General features: G+C 35.2%; 1 protein-coding gene across 1 annotated transcript in view; it reads right to left on the bottom strand.

The window, feature by feature from the left end:
• MYCBP2 (MYC binding protein 2) overlaps positions 1–27,721 on the bottom strand; it is a 273,476-nt gene that overhangs the window by 179,315 nt on the left and 66,440 nt on the right. Inside the window, exons 11-17 of the mRNA XM_030838623.3 lie at positions 26,883–26,959; positions 25,812–26,016; positions 24,127–24,291; positions 21,650–21,808; positions 16,322–16,526; positions 5,083–5,228; positions 4,710–4,811 (exon numbers count right to left, since the gene is read on the bottom strand). Of these exons, the coding sequence (XP_030694483.1) occupies positions 4,710–4,811; positions 5,083–5,228; positions 16,322–16,526; positions 21,650–21,808; positions 24,127–24,291; positions 25,812–26,016; positions 26,883–26,959 (1,059 nt within the window). The remainder of the gene's footprint in view (positions 1–4,709; positions 4,812–5,082; positions 5,229–16,321; positions 16,527–21,649; positions 21,809–24,126; positions 24,292–25,811; positions 26,017–26,882; positions 26,960–27,721) is intronic.

Here is a 27,721-nt window from a genome sequence, read left to right on the forward strand (position 1 = left end):
GCCCAAATATGCTATTTCTGGGAAGCTCTATTATATAAACAAAAATTCCACTACATATGGCTACAAGTTTAAGAATATATTATTATAGCAAAATCCACAAAACCGTGAAAATAACCTTAATGACCATCAACAAAATAATGGCTGAAAAAACTGTGGTACAGACATATTATGAAATGTTATGTAGCTATTAAATAGAATGTGATAGATCCATATTCACTAGTATGTGTTCATGTTTTACTGTAAAATGTGAAAAAGGTGTTGCAAACAACTGTATATTTAATACAATATCCCTTCTGTAAATAAACATATGCCTACACGCTCACATATGTATAGATATCTGCACATGATTATATTTTAATGGAGTAAGATACAGAAATATACTTGTTAGACTAAACCTCATTTGCTTGGTAAAAGAGAATGGGAGGGCAAGGAAAAAACTGCTAGAAAAATTTTAAAAACGTACATAATATAACATTAAGCAAATATATGAAATATAAGATTCAGTCAGTGAGGGACTTCCTGGTGGAGCAGTGGTTAAGTATCCGACTGCCAATACGGAGACATCGGTTTGAGCCCTGGTCCAAGAAGATCCCACATGCCGCGGAGCAACTAAGCCCGTGCACCACAACTACTGAGCCTGTGCTCTAGAGCCTGCGAGCCACAACTACTGAAGCTGCGCGCCTAGAGGCCGTGCCCCAAAAAAGAGAAGCGAAGTCACCACAATGAGAAGCCTACACACTGCAACAAAGAATAGCTCCCACTCGCCGCAACTAGCAAAAGCCTGCATGCAGCAATGAAGACCCAACACAGCCAATAAATAAATAAATAAATAAACTTATATATTTAAAAAAAGATTCAGTCAGTGATATAACTGGAAATGTATAAAACTCAATTAGAAGATACCGATGAAATAAATAAAAGTAATAATTTAATTAAAGGATAGCCTTGTGGAAAACACCTTTAACCTAAATTCCTGTATTAGTTCAATATGGTATTGCAATAAGGCACAAAAAACTTACGATATAATTATTAAGGGGAAAAAACAGTACACCGATATATATCACAGTATGAAATGATGTAAAATGTCTAAACAAAAAAGTATGCGTGGAAAATCTTTAAGAAAGTATACCAAAATTCTATAGTGGTTATCTTTGGATGAGAATTACATTGATATTTTTTCTTACTTATGTTTTCCATGTGCTTCATATAATATTTTAATTTAAAAGGAGACTTTAAGGTAGTATTGGAAGATCAGCTACTACTGGATTTGACATGTCAAATCAAGAAAACTTAATGGTTTCCGAGGCTTAAAAATCAATAGCAATAACTTCTCAATCACTTTGAAACTGGAGAGACTATAATAAACTTGTTTTTACATTCTAATTTGTGACTATGGGAAACTGATTTGTTTCTATCAAAATAGAATCATTTTATTCTACAGAAGATGTAGGGGGTTTTATTAATAATAATCAAAATTTTGTGATGAGCATCCCAACGTTGCGAGAAAAGCAATCAAGTAGAGGCCAGAGCTGGAAAAGAATCAAATCCAAAGAGAACAGAAGTTTACTAAACAGCCCACCGCCACGCCACCACTAGCATCCTCATCATCACCATCGCCATCATCACCATTTACCCAGGGCTTAGTATAGGTCAGGCATTTGCATGCAAGTCACTTAATCCTCATCCCTACTTAACGTAGGTACAGTTGTAATCTTCATTTTAAAGGTAGGGAAACTGAGGTTCAGAGTGGTTATGCTCCAAGTAAAACTTAAGAAGCCAGGATATGAACCAAAGTCTAACTTCAGAACCCACATATTCAACCACCATGCTATATAGCTATGCTAACTATATAACTTATTATCCAAATGAGACTCTCTACTGAGAGCAAAAGGGGGCACTGTAAGAAATACGTCCGAACAGTAGGCATAAGATGGGACTGTCCCAGGCAAACCAGGACGTAACTCACCCCATCGACAGCTCACAATCATGGAATTTTGATTTGACATTTAGGGGAAAAAGAAAGAAGGAAAAATAGGCAACATTATTTGAGCTTAGTTTTCCTTGAAACAGAGCGCTGAGAAGGAATATAAAGATAAGAACATTGATACAATCACAGAAGGAATATAAAGATAAGAACACTGACACAATCACCCAGGAGTTCTGATGACTTGAAGAGTTCTACTTAAAAATCCCACTGAACAAGCACTCCACTTGTAAAGTTAATACAAGTCTCAGAGAACTTATATATCAATCAACTGTCTAATCTAAAAAACAAACTAAAAATGATCACAAACACCACTGAAATAAAATCTGTAAATGAATACTATTGGCACCTAAGAATATATATGTAAGAAAAGTATTATCTGGAAGACTAATAACATAAAAAAATTAAAGTTCCGACTTTATCAAAAAGTAGTAACCACACTACTTTCGGGGGTTTCAACAGCAACAGAAGAATTTGTGTCATAAACAGCAGCTGAACTATATCAATAGGCCTGAGGTTGATGAGCAAGGCTTTTGATACACGAGCTAGGTCCTAAAATTTTGATCAACTTTAAAACAAATAACACAAACTTGGTAAATAGGATGATAGATAAATCAAGTAAAATAATTTAACTTAATCTAATACTGAAAGGCTGAAATTTCAACACAGGTAAAGTCAATTACCAATAAGCATAATTACCAACAAACTGCTAACTGTTAGTTATCTAAAAAACACCAAGCAGAAGCCAAGGGGGGTGGGGGGGGGGTGTGTGGAGAAAAGACAAGTATGTATGTGTGGCAGTTGGAACACTAAAAATTTGACATTCCTGTTCCTCATGAGGACAAAACGAGACTAACAATCCTCGCTAGCATGGTGCCAAACAAGAGCCCTAGAACACTGTGCATGTGACTCAAATCTGTATCGAGGACCCTCTGGCAGAAATGCTGAAGCACGAGGCCCAGGTGACTGATGTAGAAGGCCCATGTGACAAACTTAGAACATCACTGCCCTAGAGCAGTGGTTCTCACACTTCAGCACCCTCAGAATGGCTGGGAAAGCTTGTTAAAGCACAGATACAATAATCTAATATCCATAAATATTTAAATAATGGAGTTTTTTTTAACTCTTAAAGGGTTAGAGTTCATGTTTTAAAGGTCTATGATACATTTTAAAATAAAAGCCAAAAGAATATTCTGCTATCACAAAGTTTTGTTGAATAACCAGGGCATCATCAATGTTCTTTTACTTCTGATATACAGAAATATATACTATACCTAGAGAAGAATAGCTTTTTATAGAGGGAGAGAAAAAAATAAGATATATAGCATTAGGCAAGTAATTAAATGTCATCACAATGATTTGCTATACTTTGGTTGAAACGTAGGAAATTGCTGTTTTTTGTAGGTCATTTCATATGATTCAACCTAATATTTCAAAAAAAAAAAAAACAGGTAGTAAAAGTATCACTAGTAATTAATCTTAAGCAAATCATACTATTAATACAAAAGGAATTATCACTTAATTACCATGTGTCATAAAGACCCAGAACTTAAATTTTACCCTATTCTCTACATAACATTTAATATGCAATTTTCTCATACATTTATACAATATAAATAAGAGTAGATACATTAATCTCATTACAATATCATTTAAAGGCAATGATTTTATGTAAACAAAGCCAAACTAACAGCAAATATTCACTGCATCAATTCCTCAACATTGCTTATTAGACACTATAAAGAACAATCTTCAAGCTCTAAGCAGATGTCTTATGACCTAAGTTTAATAAAAACAGAATTACCATGTGTGCTATATATTTTATATTCAATACTTACTCCATTTTATATTAAAAAAAGGAATGCCTAAAAAAGTCTGTAATGATGGTTAAATGAGTAATAGGTTTTATCTCCTGTATCAAATACCATGCCATTTTAATAAGTATTAAAATATACAATATCACTAAATATTTTGAATCAAAATTTTGCCTAGCAGAGGAATAAAATTACAGACCTTTGTAACAATCTGTCTTAATCTACAAAGAAAAGATTCTATTGGGCAAGAATAACTTTAGTAATACTTATATTTATCTCTGCTTGTTGGATATATACTAAAATACTATAATCACTGTTAAATGTAGTTTTTAGGCTGAGAAATGGTCATAAACAATGAGGAAAAGATAGATAATAAATCTATCTTTGCAATTAAAACCTGCAGACCCTCCAACTTACCCTTCTTGTACATAACCAGAATAAGCTTTTTCCGGAAAGATACATAAAAGCATAATTATGCACTAAACTGGAAGGAAGAGCAGTGAGACTATGCCCAAATGATAATAATTGTAAATGAGTAAGAAATCAGAACTTAAAATACTAAACTAATTTGGTGTTCAGAGTTAAGTAGATGAGTCAAAATATGGGTGAAGGACAGTTCTTCGAATTTGTATTTTTTTAAAGATTGCCATTGCTAATAGTTTTTGATGCTTGGCATATGGCACAATTCTTAATATGGTTGACCTATGCCATAAACACACTACCGAATTAAATGTATGTTATTAGCACAATTGTAATACCCTGAATATTTTCATAATACTTTCATGAGTTACTAGAATGTTACTAATTTTAATTTCTTACCAAATCAGCCTATTCTGTAAACTTTTAACTGGTCTCAGTATAGGGTAAGAAAATGTATTTTCATATACATTTTCTCTGCAGCTACATCTTACCTCTTCCTTCATCTAATCTGTGTCTCCTGATTACACGCTGCCGTTTTTCTTCTTGTCGTAACTGAAGGTGTTCTTCAATGTTAACCCCGGGTACTGGGACAGCTAGATGATTGACAGTCAGTCAGTCAATTAGTTTTATAATAGATATGACAGAACTATATGAAATTCAAGAAAGTAAAAGCTAGCAAAAACACTGTCTAAAACACAAATGATTTTTACCACAAGGATCTTAGCAAAAAAGAGAAAAAGCATCTCATCCCTTAATCAATGACACACTGTCAGTTACCAAACACAGAGTACTGCATAATCAACTATTATCTTAATTTTATAACACATATCTAAAAGGAATTATTTAGACTATCAGAAATACTACCTAACAGAAGGTCTAAAGGTATCATCTCCTTCACTGCATCAAGAATCCCTCTTTGTCTTGCCTCTTGACCATCCAATTCTCTTGCACAAGCCTTGCAACATCCACATACAGCACAGCCAGATTCTCCAGAACCACAACCACAGATCCTAAAAATAAACAAATAAATTATTAACTGAAATCCTTCTCTTTCCTTAAAACTCCGTAACATCTTTTCCGCACTTTTAAGATTAACTTAAATGAATCAGCAATGAAATCACCCCTTCAGATCAGGATTTGTCAATTTTAAAGAAAAGGTATGAAGAGATGAATAATTAAAAGGTATGAAGAGATATTACACACTCCTGATAGGCATAATTGGTATATTTCTACAGAAAAGACAAATGGATTCTGCTATCTTCAAAGCCATTATTAATAACGTCTTTAAAAAGGTTTCACAATTAGCGAGGCACCAGCAGCTTTAGTATTAAGAGGTTAGCAAACAAACAACATGGCTATCTCCCAGATAAGGGAGATGTGGGCAGCCTTCAATGAGTGAGTCCAGCTTGCCAGCTTCATGAATTCTGTCTCCTTACCCCTCCCTCTCCTTTACACGCCATCATCTCCCATTCTCTTTCACTGCATCCAATTACTTGTTATTTTTCCTCTTCTTTGTCCTTTTCCTATCATTTGTGAACTAAGCATATGGCCTTTGATTATAACATAAAAGAAAACAAGAACACTCCCAGAAGCTGGCTAGAGGGTCGGTGAACACTAATTTCTTAGTCACATATCCTGCCGAAGTCCCAGCTTTAAAGTTATTTGGTTGGATCAGTCCTGAAAAACTTGTGACAGCCTCACTGAGCCTCTCCCTGGTTATCCAGATTTGTGGAGACACAAGAGAAAGGATCTACCTGGCAACAGTTTTGAAACACATAGCTAGGTGCCCTGTGAAACTCCTGGCTTTCAAAAGCCAATATTAGTGACAATTTGGAAGATCACTTACTACAACAGTAACAAACTGATAAAAATAATAGGCCCTACTGACTTGGCCATGGGCACTATTTTAAAAATAATGTTTAATTCTAAATTTATTCTAAGATATGTAGTCACAGTTTTATGATATTTAAGTCATCTGTAATAGTGCTTAGTGTCCTCCATATTTATTCCTAAGTTGACTTTATTTGTGTGTTTATTTCTCCTTCACTAAGAAAGAAATTACTGTACTTGGTTAGATTCTATCCATTTAAATCTGTAAATAATTATTGGAAACTGATAGTATATCTCTGGGGAAAAAAGAAGAAGAAGAATTAACTTCAGAAAGGACCAAAGACTTTAGAAATTCACTTATGACATTTATCAATGGCTTAGGTTCAGAGATTGGGAACACTTATTTTTAAATGGAAATAGCTTGGGAAAGATCCAAAAAGATAAATTTCAACTCCAATGTTGTTTTTAAAAAAAAAATCACAGAATCTTTCTTTAATCCAAATTGAACTTTAAAATAAACAAGTTAGGGGCTTAAATACACTAAACAGAGCCAAATATACAGCTTTCTAGAAAAAATACTATCCTTTGATAAAGAGAGCCAAAATATTTTTTAACAGACTAAAAATGCAAAGAAAATTTATTGTTAAAAAATCATAATATTCCACAGCCTAAAAGAAAAGGCCTATTATATATGATCTATTTAACTATGTTAGGTCAAGTATAAACCCAGAAATATACTCATAGGAAATCCAGACATTATTTGGGAAGAAGCACCTGAATACTAACGAGGTGTCAAATAGGGAAGCCAGAGAGGAGGAGGTGGCTGTTCTCACTCAGGCTTTTTTTTCACAATATTCCCCCTACTTCCCAAAGTCGGCTAATTATCATAAATAATCTGATCTTACAAAGATCAGATCTATCATAATACAAAGATGTATGATAATTAATTTGATCTCCCAAAGGATACCCCATTATATTATATTAGCTATAAACGGCAACACAAAAATAGGACTTGAAATTCTCTCCAAGATTCTAGGGGAAAACCTGCATTCTGATTCTGCCAAACTCACATATTAACTTTAAAGTGATAACAACATAGAACCCTGGGGGAAAAAAAGTAGTCCAACAAGAATGAAAAGGGTAATTATAACAGGAATAACGCAACTTTAGAAGTGACAGCTCCTCAAACTCCTAAAATTGCGAATAATTTATCAATTCAAAAGAAAATTATATACCCCTAATTGAGTATTCTATATGATTTTGATAATTCCACACCGAAAAAATTCATGTTCAACACAAATAAATAGATCTTTGGCATTAAAGCAGTCTTACAAAAAGACTACAAATGAAGGCACAGACCCAAGCATTAAGGAAATTTATGACCTGTTTTAAAATAATGGCTTAAGTCAGACAGAGACAAATATATGATATCGCTTATATGTAGAATCTAAAAAAAGGCTACAAATGAATTTATCTACAAAGTATCAATAAAAATAGAGTTAAGATGTAGAAACTAAACTTATGGATACTGGGGGGTAACAAGGGGAGGAGGGATAAATTGGAAGATTGGGATTGACACACACACACTACTGTATATAAAACAGATAACTAATAAGGACTTACTGTATAGCACAGGGAACTCTACTCAATAGTCTGTAATGGCCTATATGGGAAAAGAATCTAAAAAAGAGTGGATATATGTGTATGTATAACTGACTCACTTTGTTATACACCTGAAACTAACACAACATTGTAAATCAACTATATCCCAACAAAATTCAAAACAAAAACAGAATCTGAATAAATGGAAAGACACATCCTGTTACTGAGTGGGAATATTTAATACCATAAAAATCAATTCTTCTAAAACTAACAGATAAATTAAGTGCAATTTCAATTTAAATTATGTTTTTTTAATTAAATACTAAGAATAGTCCCCCAAACAATTAAAAAAGACAGACACTGAGAGTAGCTAACCTTACTAAATGTTAAAATACCATACAAAACATAAACCACATAATATTAGCTTAAGACTAGATCAGTAGGTCAGGGAAATAATGGAAGGCCCAGAAAATAGATTCTGATATATAAGGGAATATAATAAATGATAAATCTGGTAGCCATTTCACACGTAATGACTGTACAACTGGCTACTGGTAAGAAAATACAGTTAGATGTCTAGCCCACATGAGAACAATAATCATCCATTGGCTTTAAAATTTATTAATGTAAAAAGAAATAAAACAGTCTTTTTGAAGAATATTTAAGATATCATATAATCATCTAGAAACTGAGACCTTTCTAGTCTAGATAGAAAATTCAAAAATTTCAAAGAAATACGTATTTGCTTCTTAAAAATGTTAAGTGCTTTTGCGTAACAGAATATAACCTAATTTAGTTACATGATCATAAGTAAATTGGGAAACACTATTTGTAGAGAAGACAGAAAACAGTTAAGATGAAGAATATTCAGAGAACATCTTTCAATTTTTAAGGATAAAAACAATACAGGCAAAGGTTTTTAAGAGAAAACTCACAGAAGAGTATATTTAAATATCCAGGAAAAATGTGAGTCATGGAAATATATATGAAAATAATGATGAGATATCACTTCACATTCACTGAATTGACAGAAATTAAAGAATTATATGATCTGCTGCTGGAAGTATTTCAAAAGAAACTGCCTTTTACTGCTGTTAGTGAAAACAGAAACCCTTCATTTTTTAAAAACAATAACCACCATAAACAAAACAAAAACAAAAACCAAGTTTTTAAACAAGCAGTAACAGTCCTGGAAATACACTCCATAGAAATAGATTCACCAATACATAAAAACACAATATATGTACAAGTACATTTTTGTGAAATAAAAATTTAAGTAATAAAATGAACTGAGGAACTTGAGGAAAAAATTTAAAATAAGAGAGAACTTCAAGATGTCAGAGGAGTAAGACATGGAGATCACCTTCCTCCCCACAAAAACATCAGAAATACATCTACATGTGGAACAACTCCTACAGAACACCTACTGAATGCTGGCAGAAGACTTCAAACCTCCCAAAAGGCAAGAAACCCCCCACGTACCTGGATAGGGCAAAAGAAAAAGAAAAAACAGAGACAAAAGAATAGGGATGGGATCTGCACCAGTGGGAGGGAGCTGTGAAGGAGGAAAGGTTTCCACACACTAGGAAGCCCCTTCGTGGGCAGAGACTGCGGGTGGCGGAGGGGAGAAGCTTCGGAGCCGTGGAGGGCAGTAAGCTTCGGAGCCACGGAGGAGAGCACAGTAACAGGGGTACGGAGGGCAAAGCGGACAGATTCCCGCACAGAGGATCGGTGTCAACCAGCACTCACCGAGAGGCTTGTCTGCTCACCCGGGCGTGGGCTGGGAGTTGAGGCTCGGACTTCGGAGGTTGGATCCCAGGGAGAGGACTGGGGTTGGCAGCGGTAACACAGCCTGAAGGGGGGTTAGTGCACCACGGCTAGCCGGGAGGGAGCCCGGGAAAAAGTCTGGAGCTGCCAAAGAGGCAAGAAACCATTGTTTTGGGGTGCGCGAGGAGAGGGCATTCAGAGAACCACCTAAACAAGCTCCAGAGATGGGCGCGAGGCGCGGCTATCAGCGCGGACACCACAGACAGGCATGAAAAGCTAAGGCTGCTGCTGCAGCCACCAAGAAACCTGTGTGCAAGCACAGGTCAATGTCCACACCTCTCCTCCAGGGAGACTGTGCAGCCCGCCACTGCCAGGGTCCCGTGATCCAGGGACAACTTCCCCGGGAGAACGCGCGGCGCGCCTCAGGCTGGTGAAACTGCACGCCGGCCTCTGCCACTGCAGGCTCGCCCCACATCCATACCCCTCCCTCCCCCCGGCGTGAGTGAGCCAGAGCCCCCTAATCAGCTGCTCCTTTAACGCTGTCCTGTCTGAGCAAAGAACAGTGGCCCTCAGGCGACCTACACGCAGAGGCGGGGCCAATTCCAAAGCTGAAACCCTGGAGCTGCAGGAACAAAGAAGAGAAAGGGAAATCTCTCCCAACAGCCTCAGGAGCAGCGGATGAAATCTCCACAATCAACTTGACATACGTACCCTGCATCTGTGGAATACCTGAATAGACAACGAATCATCCCAAAACTGAGGCAGTGGACTTTGGGAGACACGATATATATATATTTTTTCCTTTTTCTCTTTTTGTGAGTGTGTATCCTTAGGCTTCTTTGTGTGACTTTGTGCGTATAGCTTTGCTTTTACCATTTGTCCTAGGGTTCTCTCTGTCCTGTTTTTTTGTTTTTAGTATAGTTTTTAGCACTTGTTATCATTGGTGGATTTGTTTTTCAGTTTGGCTGCTCTCTTCTTTCTTTTTCTTTTTGATTTTTTTATTACTTTTTAATTTTTTTATTTTTAATAATTTTTTTTTATTTTAACAACTTTATTTTACTTTATTATCATTATCTTTTCTTTCTTTCTTTCTTTTCTTCTCCCTTTTCTTCTGAGCCATATGGCTAACAGGGCCTTGGTGCTCTGCCAGGGTGTTAGGCCTGTGCATCTCCGGTGGGAGAGCCGAGTTCAGAACACTGGTCCACCAGAGACCGCCCAGCTCCACATAATATCATTCAGCCAAAGCTCTCCCAGAGATCTCCGTCTCAACACTAAACCCAGCTCCACTCAACGACCAGCAAGCTACAGTGCTGGACACCCTATGCCAAACAACTAGCAAGACTGAAACACAAACCCACCCATTACTACACAGGCTGCCTAAAATCATAATAACATCACAGACATCCCAAAACACATGATCAGACGTGGCCCTGCCTACCAGAAAGACAAGATCCAGCCTCATCCGCCAGAACACAGGCACTAGTCCCTTCCACCAGGAAGCCTACAAAACCCACTTAACCAACCTTAGCCACCGGGGGCAGACACCTAAAACAAAGAGGAACTACGAACGTGCAGCCTGAGAAAAGGAGACCCCCAAACACAGTAAGTTAAGCAAAGTGAGAAGACACAGAAACACAAAGCAGATGAAGAAGCAAAGTAAAAACCCACCAGACCTAACAAATGAAGAAGAAATAGGCAGGCTTCCTGAAAAAGAATTCTGAGTAATGACAGTAGAGATGATCCAAAATCTTGGAAATAGAATGGAGAAAACAGAAGAAACGTTTAACAAGGACCTAGAAGAACTAAAGTGCAAACAAACAATGATGAATAACACAATAAATGAAACTAAAAATTCTCTAGAATGAATCAATAGCAGAATAACTGAGGCACAAGAATGGATAAGTGACCTGGAAGATAAAATAGTGGAAATAACAACTGCAGAGCAGAGTAAAGAAAAAAGATTGAAAAGAATTGAGGACAGTCTTAGAGACCTCTGGGACAACATTACATGCACCAACATTTGAATTATGGGGGTCTCAGAATAAGAAGAGAAAAAGAGAGGGACTGAGAAAATATTTGAAGAGATTATAGTTGAAAACTTCCCTAATATGGAAAAGGAAATAGTTACTCAAGTCCAGGAAGCACAGAGACTCCCATACAGGATAAATCCACGGAGAAACACATCAAGACACACATTAATCAAACTATCAAAAAGTAAATACAAAGAAAAAGTATTAAAAGCAGCAAGGGAAAAACAACAAATAACATACAAGGGAATCCCCATAAAGTTAACAGCTGATCTTTCAGCAGAAACTCTGCAAGACAGAAAGGAGTGGCAGGACATATTTAAAGTGACAAAAGGGAAAAACCTATAACCAAGATTACTCTTCTCAGCTAGGATCTCATTCAGATTCAACAGAGAAATTAAAACCTTTACAGACAAGCAAAAGCTAAGAGAATTCAGCACCAAACCAGCTTTACAACAAATGCTAACGGAACTTCTCTAGGAAGGAAACACAAGAGAAGGAAAAGACCTACAATAACAAACCCAAAATAATTAAGAAAATCGTAATAGGAACATACATATTGACAATAACCTTAAATGTAAATGGATTAAATGCCCCAGCGAAAAGACATAGACTGGCTGAATGGATACAAAAACAAGACTCGTATATACGCTGTCTACAAGAGACCCACTTCAGACCTAGGGACATATACAGACTGAAAGTGAGAGGATGGAAAAAGATACTCTCCATGCAAATGTAAACCAAAAGAAAGCTGGAGTAGCAATTCTCATATCAGACAAAATAGACTTTAAAATAAAGACTACTATAAGAGACAAAGAAGGACACTACAGAATGATCAAGGGATCAATCGTAAATATTTATGCACCCAACATAGGAGCACCTCAATACATAAGGCAAATGCTAACAGCCATAAAAGGGGAAATCGACAGTAACACATTCACAGGAGGGGACTTTAACACCCCCCTTCCACCAATGGAGAGATCATCCAAAATAAAAATAAATAAGGAAACACAACCTTTAAATGATACATTAAACAAGATGGACTTAATATATATTTATAGGACATTCCAACCAAAAACAACAGAATACACTTTCTTCTCAAGTGCTCATGGAACATTCTCCAGGATAGATCATAGCGTGGGTCACAAATCAAGCCTTGGTAAATTTAAGAAAATTGAAATCGTATCAACTATCTTTTCTGAACACAACGTTATGAGACTAGATATCAATCACAGGGAAAAAATCTGAAATAATACAAACACATGGAGGCTAAACAATACACTACTTAATAACCAAGAGATTACTGAAGAAATCAAAAAATACCTAGAAATAAATGACAATGAAAACACAACGACCCAAGACCTATGGGATGCAGCAAAAGCAGTTCTAAGAGGGAAGCTTATAGCAATACAATCCTACCTCAAGAAACAAGAAACATCCCACATAAACAACCTAAACTTACACCTAAAGCAATTAGAGAAAGAAGAACAAAAAAACCCCCAAAGTTAGCAGAAGGAAAGAAATATTAAAGATCAGATTAGAAATGAAGGAAACAACAGCAAAGATCAAAAAAACTAATAGCTGGTTCTTTGAGAAGATAAACAAAATTGATACATCATTAGCCAGACTCATCAACAAAAAAAGGGAGAAGACTCAAATCAATAGAATTAGAAATGAAAAAGGAGAAGTAACAACTGACACTGCAGAAATACAAAAGATCATGAGAGATTACTACAAGCACCTTTATGTCAATAAAATGGACAACTTGGAAGAAATGGACAAATTCTTAGAAAAACACGATATTCTGAGACTGAACCAGGAAGAAATAGAAAACACAAACAGACCATCATAAGCACTGAAATTGAGACTCTGATTAAAAATCTTCCAACAAACAAAAGCCCAGGACCAGATGGCTTCACAGGCGGATTCTATCAAACATTTAGAGAAGAGCTAACAGCTATCCTTCTCAAGCTCTTCCAAAATATAGCAGAGGGAGGAACACTCCCAAACTCATTCTGCAAGGCCACCATCACCCTGATACCAAAACCAAAGAAGTCACAAAGGAAGAAAACTACAGCCCAATATCACTGATGAACATAGATGCAAAAATTCTCAGCAAAATACTAGCAAACAGAATCCAACAGCACATTAAAAGCATCATACACCATCAAGTGTGGTTTACGCCAGGAATGCAAGGATTCTTCAATATACGCAGATCAATCAATGTGATACACCATATATAACAAATTGAAGGATAAAAACCATATGATCATTTCAATAGATGCAGAAAAAGCTTTTGACAAAACTCAACACCCGTTTATGATAAAAACCCTCCAGAAAGTAGGCATAGAAGGAACTTACCGCAACATAATAAAGGCCATATATGACAAACCCACAGCCAACATCTTTCTCAATGGTGAAAAACTGAGACCATTTCCACTAAGATCAGGAACCAGACAAGGTTGCCCAATCTCACCACTCTTATTCAACATAGTTTTGGAAGTTTTAGCCACAGCAATCAGAGAAGAAAAAGAAATAAAAGGAATCCAAAATGGAAAAGAAGAAGTAAAGCCATCACTGTTTGCAGATGACATGACACTTTTCATAGAGAATCCTAAAGATGCCACCAGAAAACTACTAGAGCTAATCAATGAATTTGATAAAGTAGCAGGATACAAAATTAATGCACAGAAATCTCTTGTATTCCTATACACTAATGATGAAAAATCTGAAAGAGAAATGAAGGAAACACTCCCATTTACCACTGCAACAAAAAGAATAAAATACCTAGGAATAAACCTACCTAAGGAGACAAAAGACTTGTATGCAGAAAACTATAAGACACTGATGAAAGAAATTAAAGACGATAGAAACAGATGGAGAGATATACCATGTTCCTGGATTGAAAGAATCAACATTGTGAAAATGACTCTACTACCCAAAGCAATCTACAGATTCAATGCAATCCCTATCAAATTACCAATGGCATTTTTCACAGAACCAGAACAAAAATGTTCACAATTTGTATGGAAACACAAAAGACCTCGAATAGCCAAAGTAATCTTGAGAAAGAAAAACGGAGCTGCAGCAATCAGGCTCCCTTACTTCCGACTATACCTCTAAGTTACAGTAATCAAGACAGTATGGTACTGGCACAAAAACAGAAATATAGATCAATGGAACAGGATAGAAAGCACAGAGATCAACCCACACACACGGTCACGTTAGTTTTAATAAAGGAGGCAAGAATGTACAATAGAGAAAAGACAGTCTCTTCAATAAGTGGTGCTGTAAAAACTGGAGCGCTACATGTAAAAGTATGAGATTAGATCACTCCCTAACACCATACACAAAAATAAACTCAAAATGCATTAAAGACTTAAATGTAAGGCCAGACACCATAAAACTCTTAGAGGAAAACATAGGCAGAACATTCTATGACATAAATCACAGCAAGATCCTTGTTGACACACCTCCTAGAGAAATGGAAATAAAAACAAAAATAAACAAATGGGACCTAATGAAACCTAAAAGCTTTTGCACAGCAAAAGAAACCATAAACAAGACGAAAAGACAGCCCTCAGAATGGGAGAAAATATTTGCAAATGAAGCAGCTGACAAAGGATTAATCTCCAAAATTTACAAGCAGCTCATGTAGCTCAATGTCAAAAAACCAATCCAAAAATGGGCAGAAGACCTAAATAGACATTTTTCCAAAGAAGATATACAGGTTGCCAACAAACACATGAAAGAATGCTCAACATCACTAATCATTAGAGAAATGCAAATCAAAACTACAATGAGGTATCACCTCACACCAGTCAGAATGGCCATCATCAAAATATCTACAAACAATAAGTGCTGGAGAGGGTGTGGAGAAAAGGGAACCCTCTTGCACCATTGGTGGGAATGTAAATTGGTACAGCCATTATGGAGAACAGTTATGGAGGTTCCTTAAAAAATTAAAAATAGAACTACCATATGACACAGCAATCCCACTACTGGGTCTATACCCTGAGAAAACCATAATTCCAAAAGAGTCATGTACCACAATGTTCACTGCAGCTCTATTTACAATAGCCAGGACATGGAAGCAGCCTAAATGTCCATCGACAGATGAATGGATAAAGAAGATGTGGCACATATATACAATGGAATATTACTCGCTCATAAAAAAAAACTGAAAATGAGTTATTTGCAGTGAGGTGGATGGACCTAGAGTCTTTCATACAGAGTGAAGTAAGTCAGAAAGAGAAAAACAAATACAATATGCTAACACATATATATGGAATCTAAAAAAAAAAAAAAAATGGTTCTGATGAACCTAGGGGCAAGACAGGAATAATGCTGCATATATAGAGAATGGACTTGAGGATATGGGGAGGGGGAAGGGTAAGCTGGGACGAAGTGAGAGAGTAGCACTGATATATATATACTACCAAACGTAAAATAGTGGGAAGCAGCCGCATAGGACAGGGAGATCAGCTCGGTGCTTTGTGACCACCTAGAGGGGTGGGATAGGGAGGGTGGGAGGGAGGGAGACACAAGAGGGAGGAGATATGGGGATTTATGTATATGTATAGCTGATTCACTTTGTTATAAAGCAGAAACTAATACATAATTTTAAAGCAATTATACTCCAATAAAGATGTTAAAAAATAAAGTAAAATAAAGTAAAAGGTTTAAAGAAATCAAATGAAAGAAAAGCACAATAAAATAACACTGAAGTAAATTATAGTAGAATTATAAGAATTATAATTACATGCCAGTGTGCCTTTAAGAACAACACAACAGAATGAACTCTAGAATAACTTTGAAAAGGAATGTGTTTTGCGTAATTTCTATTATTTTATCCTGAGTCTTAATCATTCTCTTACCCTCCAGGGACTCGGTCCGGACGTCCACTGCTGACACAGCTGGCTCCATAACCGGTACAGTCTCCACACACGGTGCACACCATGCACTGCTCCAGCTTCCACTTATGCATGCCTGGAGGACACATCATGGACTTCTCGTCTTTATCATCTAGCTCTTCTTCCAGGTCCTCATCCATTGCTGTTGCCATATTTTCAACTCCAAACCCTATTTGAAAGATCAGTTTATAATTTTCATCTAAATTATTCCCATGTCTAAAAAACTGGTAATTTTATTTCCCAATTTAAAGAATGTAGAACACATACTAATCCCAATGGATATACACAGGAATGATAAAATATTAGAGGAACAAAAATAAAATTTAATTTAGGGACCACTAATAAATGCTCTCTCCATTTCCTTTCTGCAAAAAGATATATCTAGGGCTTCCCTGGTGGCGCAGTGGTTGAGAGTCTGCCTGCCGATGCAGGGGACGCAGGTTCGTGCCCCGGTCCGGGAAGATCCCATGTGCCGCGGAGCAGCTGGGCCCATGAGCCATGGCCGCTGAGCCTACGCGTCCAGAGCCTGTGCTCCGCAACGAGAGAGGCCACAACAGTGAGAGGCCCGCGTACCGCAAAAAAAAAAAAGAGGCAGTGATGGCAGGAGTATCTCGTGGCTGTTACTTTCTGTCACTCGTACGTCTAATTTTTTCTGATTTTAGTCCCTACTTTCCATCCTCACTGCCAATACTTTTGTTCAACAGACCAAAGAAAGTCTCCTAACCACATTCTAAAAGCCAAGAGTTCGTCCACTCTAGAACATCCTCTCATTGTTGGAAATTAGCTTTTTTTTAAAATAAATTTATTTAATTTATTATTTATTTTTGGCTGCATTGGGTCTTCATTGCTGCATGCAGGATTTCTCTAGTTGTGGTGAGCAGAGGCTACTCTTTGTGGCAGTGCGCGGGCTTCTCATTGTAGTGGTTTCTCTTGTTGCAGACCACCGGCTCTAGAGTGCAGGCTCTAGAGCGCAGGCTCAGTAGTTGTGCGCACAGGCTTAGTTGCTCCGTGGAATGTGGGAGCTTCCTGGACCAGGACTTGAACCCATGTCCCCTGCATTGGCAGCTGGATTCTTAACCACTGCGCCACCAGGGAAGCCCGGAAATCAGCTTCTTAAAATATGTATTTGATCCTATGACTTCACAATTTACAAACCTCCCATGACTTTCAAAGGTCTTCAAAAGAACAGAACTTCTTAGCAACATACAGTCAGTCACAACATGGCTCCCGATTTTCTCCAACCTCATTTCCTCCATGCAAACTGTATTCCAGCTGAACCTAAATTCCCTCTGCTTTATAAACATCCTGTGTCCTTTCACATGCTCAGGGCCTTTGCTCATTCCTGCTCCACCTGTATCTCTCTGCCTCATTCATCGGATGCCTCTTCCTATCTCATCTACCAGAGAAACTCCTTTTCAGCCTTCAAAAACTCAACTTGGAGGTCATTTCCTATGAAAGCACTTACAGTTTTTTCCAGGGTAAGTGATTATCTCTTCAAAGCCTGTTTATACCTCAATTACAACTTATTTAATTGTGTTATAATTCACGCAACTATTTTTTTTTGATTGAACACCAACTATGCCCCAGGCATTCCTTTATGTCAGAGTCAGCAAACTTTTTTGTAAAGGGCTAGACTGTAAATAATTTAGGCTTTGGGGGCCACATAAGTCTATGTCACATTTTTTAAAAAATAACCCTTTATAAATATAATATACATTCTTAGCTTGAAGGGCCATACAGAAACAGGCCACAGAGAAGATAAGGCATCAGATTATGGTTTGCAGATCTCTGCTCTAGGCACTGAGGACTATGATAGTGAGCAATTATAAAGCTTGCAAGCTAGTAAGAAAAATTGACATTAATCAAATAACCATACTGCAAGGTATAAACATACAACTGTGACAGAATTATGAAGAACATATAGTGCTACAAGTCCATAAAATTAAAGAGCAAATCTGTGGGAATCAAGTAATTATTTTTTATGTTTGTCTTTCATAGCAGACCTAGATCCTCAAAGACAAGGTTCTATCTTACTCACTTCATCACTTATTCTTAGTCAACCTTATTCTCTGACCACTTACACTTATAACAGACTCAGTACAAATGAACTCATAGGAGACATAATCTTTTTTATTTTTGCCAATTCTAATCTGTGGACAGGTTGAGAAATTAGATGACCAAGTATTGGATAACTATGTCAAGAGTTAGAATAAAGAAATCCTTAAGAAGGCATAAGTCATATTTTTAACAACAACAATAGCTAAACCACATCGAGCATTTACTTGTAACTGGCTCTATATGTATTACTCATTTAATCATCCCAACAGTACTATAACTATCATGCTCAAATTAATCTCTAAATTCAAAGCAATCCCAATCACAGTGACAAGTAAAAAAACTGATTCTAATTCACATGGAAAATAAAGGCCCCAACCTGACTACATAAAGCAAAAATTTGTAAGGAAAGACAATGAAGAACTTGTCAAAATTTTTAAATTATATATAACAAATGAAACCATAAATAAATGTAAAAGATAAGCCACAGGTTGGTCAAAGATATTTGCAAGGCATACAATACAATATACAAAAAATTCCTACAAATCAATAGGAAAAAAGGCAAGCAAACAAGAAAAGTTTGAAGAGAATCTAACTCACTATTAATAGTTGAGGGAATGCAAATTACAAGAGAGACTCAGTAATTCTACTCCTAGTTAAATATCCAAAAAAAGGGCACTCATATTTTCACCAACATTTACTAGAATGTTCAGAGCAACACTAACACAAGCCAAACTAGAAACTACCCCAATGTCCATCATACTAGAAAAGATTTTAAAACTGTGGTATATTCACACAATTTAATACTATACAACGATGAGAATGAACAATATATAACTAGCTGGCAACAATACGGATGAATCTCATAAAGCTGAATGAAAAGAAACTAGACATGAAAGAACTCATACTACATGATTCCATTTACATAAAGTACAAATGTATGCAAAACTAATTTATAGTGTTAAGTGGAGAGGTAGATAGTAACTGGAGAGGTACATAAGTGGGGGCTTCCTGGGATGCTGGTAATATTCCTGATCTTGGTGCTGATTACATGAATGTGTTGTTCATTTTGTGACAATTCATCAAGGTGTGCACTTACGCTATGTGTACTTTTCTGCATGTATGTTATACTTCAATATAACAAAAAATTACAATGAAAAACCATGTCATAGCCATCAAAATGACAAAAATCAGTCTGTCATTACTATTAGTGTGATATGGAAAATCAGACTTTCCTTCTAAGACTATCCATTGGTACAACCTCTTTCAAGAAAAATCTAGCAAAGCTGAAATCTACAACACTAGAGAAAAGTCTCACACACTTCTGCCAGGAAACATGAATAAAGGAGGTTTTAAAATTATTTATAATAGTGAAAAACTGGAAATAACTCATCTATCAGCAGGAGAATGGATAAACTGTGATATGTTAGTCGCACGGTTTATTACACAGCAGTTAACATGAGTCATCTAGATTTATATGTACCAGTGTCACTATATTTCAAACACAATGGTGAGATTAAAAAAAAAGTTTACAGAAAAATATAAATAGATTAGCACTTATAAAAATCATCTTTTTATGTGTAAAGTATGAGCATATAATATACAAAATATATAAAAACAAGTACAAATACAGGAACATGACCGAAAGGATATTAATCAAAATCATGATCATGACTAATTCTGGAGCGAGATGGAGTACAATAATAAGTCTTAGAAGGGGAACGTGGGCCACTTGAATCTTATCTATATATTTTTTTACTGAAAAATGGTAAGACATAGTGGTAGATACACAATTTTTTTACACTGCAGTATTATTTTCTGTACTTTTCCTGTTTTCTTTTTAAAAACATCTTTTAAAAAATCCTTTATTTCTTTGCAACTCTGCAATCTGTATTCATTATGTGTCTTACGGCTACCAGTTTGCTTTCTAATGCATTACTTACTAACAGAGTGGGTGTGATTTATAAGTAAAAACAACTTTTAACAATTTCATTTTGGTTATTACAAAATTTACCTTAAGAATCCAGAACATAGGTGTAAACATAGTTTCAGGATAATAAAGAACAGTTTTATTCAGTTCAGAACTCTTATAAAATATAATTTAATCTATATTTATACTATATATAGAAAACTAAGTTGCTTCTCTCCTTTATGCCTAGTAGGTGTTATCCAAATCCATGGCTCATGAGTTCAGCAAGAAGAAAAAAAATTTCCATTTTGGAGTGATTCATTTCATTTTGTTCTTCCCTCTTCTTTAAAATCAATATGCTCTAATAGACTTGCTCTTTTAAAAATTAAAGTATTTTAAATACACACAAATATAAATAAGGTGAAGAAAAAAATAGAGGGCTCCTGATATCCAGATGAGCCTGCCATCAAGAAGTCCCCCAAAAGACTAAACTTGTTTTTGTTAATTTATACAAATATTAATCCTCAAACCCATTCATGCTTTAAACACAGTTTAGTGCTTAATTCTAGTAATATGTCTCTATTTCCTATTCTCCAGCCATACAAAATTAAAAAGAGAAAACCTGAAACTGGAGTGAAGGGTATAGGACAACACTGAGAGCAGTTAGAAGTCAAACCTGAGAGTAAGAATGAGGTAGACACAACTATAACCAAAAAACAAACAAACAAACAAAAAACCCACAACAAACATGGCAAAGGATTAACCCCTCTCATCCTTCTTCAACAGCCTGAGTGTTGGGGCAAAGGATACAGTATATAAGGTGCATCTACAATTTCACTCTTGATAAAAGGTCAAGTATTCTTACAGATCACTCTTAGCTGTCAAGAACTGATTAAATTACAGGTAGTACATGCTGTTAAACAGGAAGATAATATTTGCAGATAGACTGCTGCCAAAAATTGTTATAACTGAAACATGGGGTATAAAAGGACCGAATAACAAAGAGTTTCAAAAATGCACTTTTCTGAGATAATTCAACCACTAAAGATGCTAAATCAAAGAAGTGCTATTACATTTCATATAAAATTAAGAAAAAAATACAAGTAAGCAAGCTCATTTGCTCAGAAATTAGAAGTCTAAAGTATATTGATTATTCCAGTGAGTGACAGACTGACAAATAAATAAGAAATTTAGTAGTTTTCATAATTTTTAAGTATGAAATCAAAAAGCCACTTGTTTTTTAAAGAGTAAGATTCTTCACCATGGTGTTCTGAAAAACTATTGAAAAAAACAACACAAAATTTAATATCCACACATTAAACACCTACCTTTCCCACCTTGGTTCATGGCACCAGTGTCTCGTCCACATTGTCCTTTATTATTCACACCAAATGTCCAAACTTCTCCATTCTTCATTAAAACACAAGTATGAGCTTTGCCCATAGCTACCTGAGTTACAAAATGGCCCTTCAAATCTGTTACCAAACCTACAGGAAAGATACAAACTTGGTAAGAAACAACAAAAGAAGCCTTTCTGGGCCTACTAAATCATCAGTAACGTAAAAGGACCACTTCAACGCAGAACTTTTCATTTCTGGGATAAAATAATCCACCAAAATGGGAAATAGTAGCCAAAAGATGGGCAAGGTATCAGTAAATTAATTTTATAATTTTTTAATGAAGCTTCAAAATCTTAAAATGTTATCATCTAGACTTGGGACAAATCTTTACTCTGGCATTTAGCTCAAGCCTGCTTCTCCTGAACGCTTGCTCTAAGTGGCAGCACCTCTCAACAATTCTCAGAAGGGTCACTAGATTTCAAACTTTCCTGACCCAAGAACAAAGGAACCTTTGAATCATGTACTTTACTTGCTTTGACCTGCCTCAGCAAAACAGAGTAAAATACTCACCAGAGTATTCTGAAATAACATTGTTTTTGTAGAAACCTGCGAGATTTTCCAAAGCAGTATTTTTCGATCATTTTTAATCTACAATGCTTTCTTCCACAATCCAACGTACAGGTAGTTCCTAAATTTCACTTATTCACATATTGCATTCATTATAGTTGCCATATCCAAGTGCCACTCATATTATCTTAATATTTTTTGCGTCAATTTTAAATCTGACTAAAGCATTTTAACTTATTCAGTAGTAATAACAGTAAAAATCAAAGATTGTTGAGTATTTATAACATACACTAAAATATAATCATTTTTAAAAAGTTGAAGTATTTGTTTTATTTAAATCACAAATAATATAATTCTCATACCACACTTTGGCAAAACTATTCTATATTATTAGTTCAGATACCACTTCCTTAAGGTGACCTTCCCTTTCACCCTATACTAACTTAAGTCTTTTGGTTAAGCATACCTCAAAAACTCCCATTGTTAGTATTTAGCATACTTGAAAAAGATATGTATATACAGAAATAGTATTTACTATTATTAACAGTATTAGCTGACATGTCTTGAGCCCTTACATGTGCCAGGCTCTGTTCTAAGCATTTCATAAGCATTATCTCCTATAACCTTATAAGAACCATAGGAAGCAGGTATTATCATTAGCTCCCTTTTACGGGTGGAAAAAAAAAAGAAAAGTTAAGAAAAGCTCTGAAAAGTTACGTAATTTAAGCTAGTTAGCCAAATAAAAAGTGGCCATGCCAGGGTCTGAGTCTATATCCATAACCATTAGACCACAGATCTCTAACACTTAAGTTCTGTAACGTCCAACTGTCTCTCAGAGCCTCAAAGGGAAAGGGATCATGTCTGTCTGGTCCACCAATCCCTGACATATTGTTAGTTCTCAATAACTATATGCTGAATAAATGCACAAGTTTCCATAAGCCTTAGCCAAGAGGATTTTAGCAAGCAACAGTTACATTGAATATTATTTTTAAACTATACATGAGCCCACCTCCAAATTTTGATTCACTCTGACAGGTGAGGCCAATTGAGACTCTAGATATTACCACATTAAACCATCTCATAAGTCACCTGAGCACAGTTCAAATTAATAATGGACAGTTATAAACGTTTGATATATGTCATTTCCCCCGCATGAGACCATCACCTAAGCCTCTAATCAGAAACTTCGTTAATTCTGAATTCCTTTTTACAGAGAAATTTATAGGCTTTTACATATTTACTTCATATAAAATCCTTCCAAGTGGGTTGCCACAATCATTATACTCATTTCTAAATGCTAGAAAGAAAATATAACAACCAAATATGACAAGTTTTTGAGATTACAGTTTATAAATATAAAACCCTTTATTTGGCTAGTTCTATCCCTCATATCCACTACTTGTAGCTATCAGTCACTCAGTCACTTAACAAGTAATTCCTGAGACCCGACCATGCACCAGACACTGTGCTGGGCACTGGGGATATAATAGTAAATAAGAGAGAGATAGCTTTTCTCTAACTACTTAACAATAGGAGGAGATAAATAATCCATCAGTTATAAATTCGCTAAGTTATGAAAATCATGTCCCCAGGGTACCACCAGGAACATGTCACATGAGCGTCTAACCGAGCCTAGGGAGAGCTTTCCAGAGAAAGTAACAGCTAAGGTAGAGCTGCCCTAGTCAAGCCCCATGATTAGCTCTGCAGGAAACTAGTGACACTGTTCCCAGCAATAAGGCAGGAAGAAAGAACAAAACACTGTACTTAGAAAGAAATGTGAAAAATGTAGAGAAAGCGTGCTACAAATGTTAATTTTCTAGATATATCTTTGTAATACATAAAGTCTAGTATAGGACTTTCTGTGCATAAAAGTGAAACGGTGTTTAAGATTAACTTACTTGAACTATCAGAGTAAATGGCATCTTTTCCAAACATGTATAGCTCTCCATCTTTAGAAATAACAGAACTACTTCCATTATTGCAGGCTGTATACACCACAATCTTCCCTTCCATCTTAATTATCTTTTTAGGTTTATAAGGTTTTGATTGCCGTCTGCTCTTAGCTTAAAAAAAAAAATAATTTAAGGCATCTATGTACAAATAAAAATAATGATTTGTATATAAAGCCCAAGGAAAAACATATCATCTTCACTTATCATACACTTTATTTATTTATTTTCACAAAAGCCTGGGCTTCCCAACATGTCAATTAAATGAGTCAATCTGAAAGCCTCATCTCATTAAATGTCTATTAGGCTGTTGCTATCAGATCCTCTTCTTTGTAGTACACTGAAATTCCCAATAAGAAACACCAATTTTCTACCAAACTTCTGGGGAGCCCAATCTCTAGATTAGCACTTATATTATCAATACCATTCCATTATCATATATATATTATATTTATATAAAATATAAATATGTAAAGTTATATATATATATAATAAATATATATATAATTTTTTTAAATCCCTTTACTCTCAAACTCTATTGCACATGTATTCCTCCAATAGATCCTGGAAAGAAAAATCAGTTCCTCATTCATTCAACACATATTTATTAAGCAGCTACACCTAGTCAGAGATTGAAAGGAAATATGCATATGGAGGGAGAGCAAACAAATTTAAACGTAGATGATTTAAGCAGCCTCTGCTCTCAAAAACTAAATCCCTGAATTGAGCAAAAGATGGGAAATGCCAATCTTTTGTTCCCTTAGTCAATCCCAGTTTTTGCATGCCCTTCTGATTAAAAACATATTGCTGTGTTGGGTACAATTCTGGGATTAAAATACCACTATAACTTTTCTTATAACATGATCTATATACTTATATACAACAACTAAGTTATCTGGTGCTTAAGCAAAGGAAGAATGATGTCCTCCAAACGCTAGAAGGAAAAACTGGCTGGGCTGAAGTTTCTGAGGTATGGTAATACACTTCATGGTTATTTGAAGGGATTTTTTTCAGGATAACATTTATTTACACATGATTTCTACATTAGATGTTGACTTCAAACCTAATCCTCATAAGATGCTACCCCAACTACTACAATGTATAATGTACAAGAGAAGTTACAAAAACAGAAAAATGACCCTTTGAGGAAAACTGAACAGAAGCATAGGAAAGCTAAGAGATAAACAATAAAACTCCTTTAATTTTTCATTGCTTAGGAATTTTATCACAATGAAATAACACCAAGAACAGTGTTTCATAACTGACACTATTATACAATTTACATAAGGTTTACCTCATTGTGAAATATATACTCTTTGCAAAATTTCCAATATATTACTTCTAAAATATTCTTTCTAAAATAATATATTGGAATAAATTTTTAAAAATAACACCAATTGACAAAACAGATAAATAGCCATGTATGTAATGCATAAGGCATATAAAAATTCATGAATATGAACTCTAGTATGAAATCAGCAATCATAGTTCTTTAATGAACAGTACACCACAACCATTAACTGAATATTCCTCAATATAAAATCTTCTATTAACTTGGGAAGGTTAGTGCTGTTGAAATTGATATATCTTATGTTAATAAATTCCACAGTATTTTTACTGAATAGTCCACTCACTTGACTCTCCATCTTCTCCTTTACTAGCAGATCCTGTAAAGAATATGCTTCCATCTTCTGCAACTAACAGGGCATGAGAGCCATCATGTCCAACTGAGAAGTGCACAATCTTTGGGGATTTCGTAATTGGTAGCTCAACCCATTTTCCTGCTGAAGGACCCCCTTGTTTGATTCCGAGACTCTGGTATTTGCCAGTGTAATATATCTTAACACATTAAAAAAAAAAAAAGGAATTATAGTGCCTTTTGAAGTAGTGCACCAGGTTTCACGTGAGAGAAAAAAACCTCCATACTTTATTGAAAATAAAAATAACAAGAACTCAAACTCTTTCTTTACTACTATTCAACTTCTGAGAGCTGAACAGGAGAGAAATAGGCATATTTTTCCAAAAATATACCGTTCACAATAGTTTTTTCATATCTACTCAGGATACTTATCATCTTTCATAAGTATCCTGAATAGGTATGAATAAATACATGCCATAAATATACTCCAAACATACAACAGAAGGAAATTCATAAAACTGTCAATTCATTTTTCCAGTGAAAAAAGGCTTACATACAAATATACTGTATATGCCTCATAATTTTAATTTTCAGCATTCTTTTAATTACCTTACTTTATCCTCACACCCACCAGATAAGAAAAAAATCTTCCACCTCTATAAATAGACGTCTACAATCTATAGCTTAATTGTCCATGCTCCTACTTCCCCACCTCGTAGTCTGTATGTGTCTGCACATTTACAAAAATTGGCAAGGGATGACCTATTCAAAATAAACCCAAGTGTGAATTCACCCCAGCTCAAGAAATTACACAAAGAGCTCCATAATTAAAGTAAATATCTGTAAAAAGGTTAAATTTTATAAAGTTTATGAAGTTTTATACTCAAATGTTACAATTTTCTTTTATATTATTTCAACATAAAATTTTACTATATAAAAAAATTTTAATCAAACTTTAAAATACGATTATGTTTAAACATGTGAACTATGTAAGCTAATCAACTGATTATACCAACTATCTCTTAAAGCAGATAATGTAATTTTTAATCCTAAAAGAATAATTTACCTTTCCATTTGCTGTTTTCATTAGTGCAAACTCTCGTCCTGCACCAAGAATTGCTGACTCCTCATCAAATCCAGTACCTGATAATACAACAAGACTTAATAAATACTGTTACATTTTTAATATGAATAATTTCAAGCAAAAAATAAATAAATAAAAATAATTTCAAGCACAACTTGTGTTAGTTTGAGTGATGAAAAAGTCAATTCAATTAGTATCACTCAAAAACAAGGATGACAGGGTATGTCATATGCCTCAATTTAAAAAAATATTAACAGTAGCCACACTACTCCAAGGAAAGATAAAGTTACCATAAGCTCCTTAATTTGTTTCAAATTAGTGCCAAATTATTTTTTTAATGTTAGAAAAATTGTTTAAATCAATGTCAGCCATATTTCTTGAATTAATGAATGAACTAATTTTCATTGGGCATCTATTAGCTATCAGGCATTATAGAATGCATGAGCCTTTTCCTATTTGATCCTCACAACTATACTGCTTGGCTTACAAATGAGCAAATATATAAAGCTTGGTGAAGTAAGTCCTGACATGAAGCGTCTGGGCTTGAACAATGCCATTCAGATATCTGAATTAAGGTATTTCAGATTCCCTCTTCCAAGCTTTTTTCTATAGGAGAACATTTCATGTAGCTAATCCATGAATTTGAATACATATGTGTGCACATACACACAAAAACCCTTATGCACATTTTCAAATTGTGAAACTATGGGTAAATAATCATATATAGCACATTTTATGAGTTTGTCCAATTATACAAACTACTAATGAGCTTATGGGATTGTGAAACCCAAAAACTATGAGTTCAATACAATATTTTTCTA

Source organism: Globicephala melas, chromosome 18, assembly GCF_963455315.2.
Source record: "Globicephala melas chromosome 18, mGloMel1.2, whole genome shotgun sequence".
NCBI classification, from domain to species: domain Eukaryota; kingdom Metazoa; phylum Chordata; class Mammalia; order Artiodactyla; family Delphinidae; genus Globicephala; species Globicephala melas.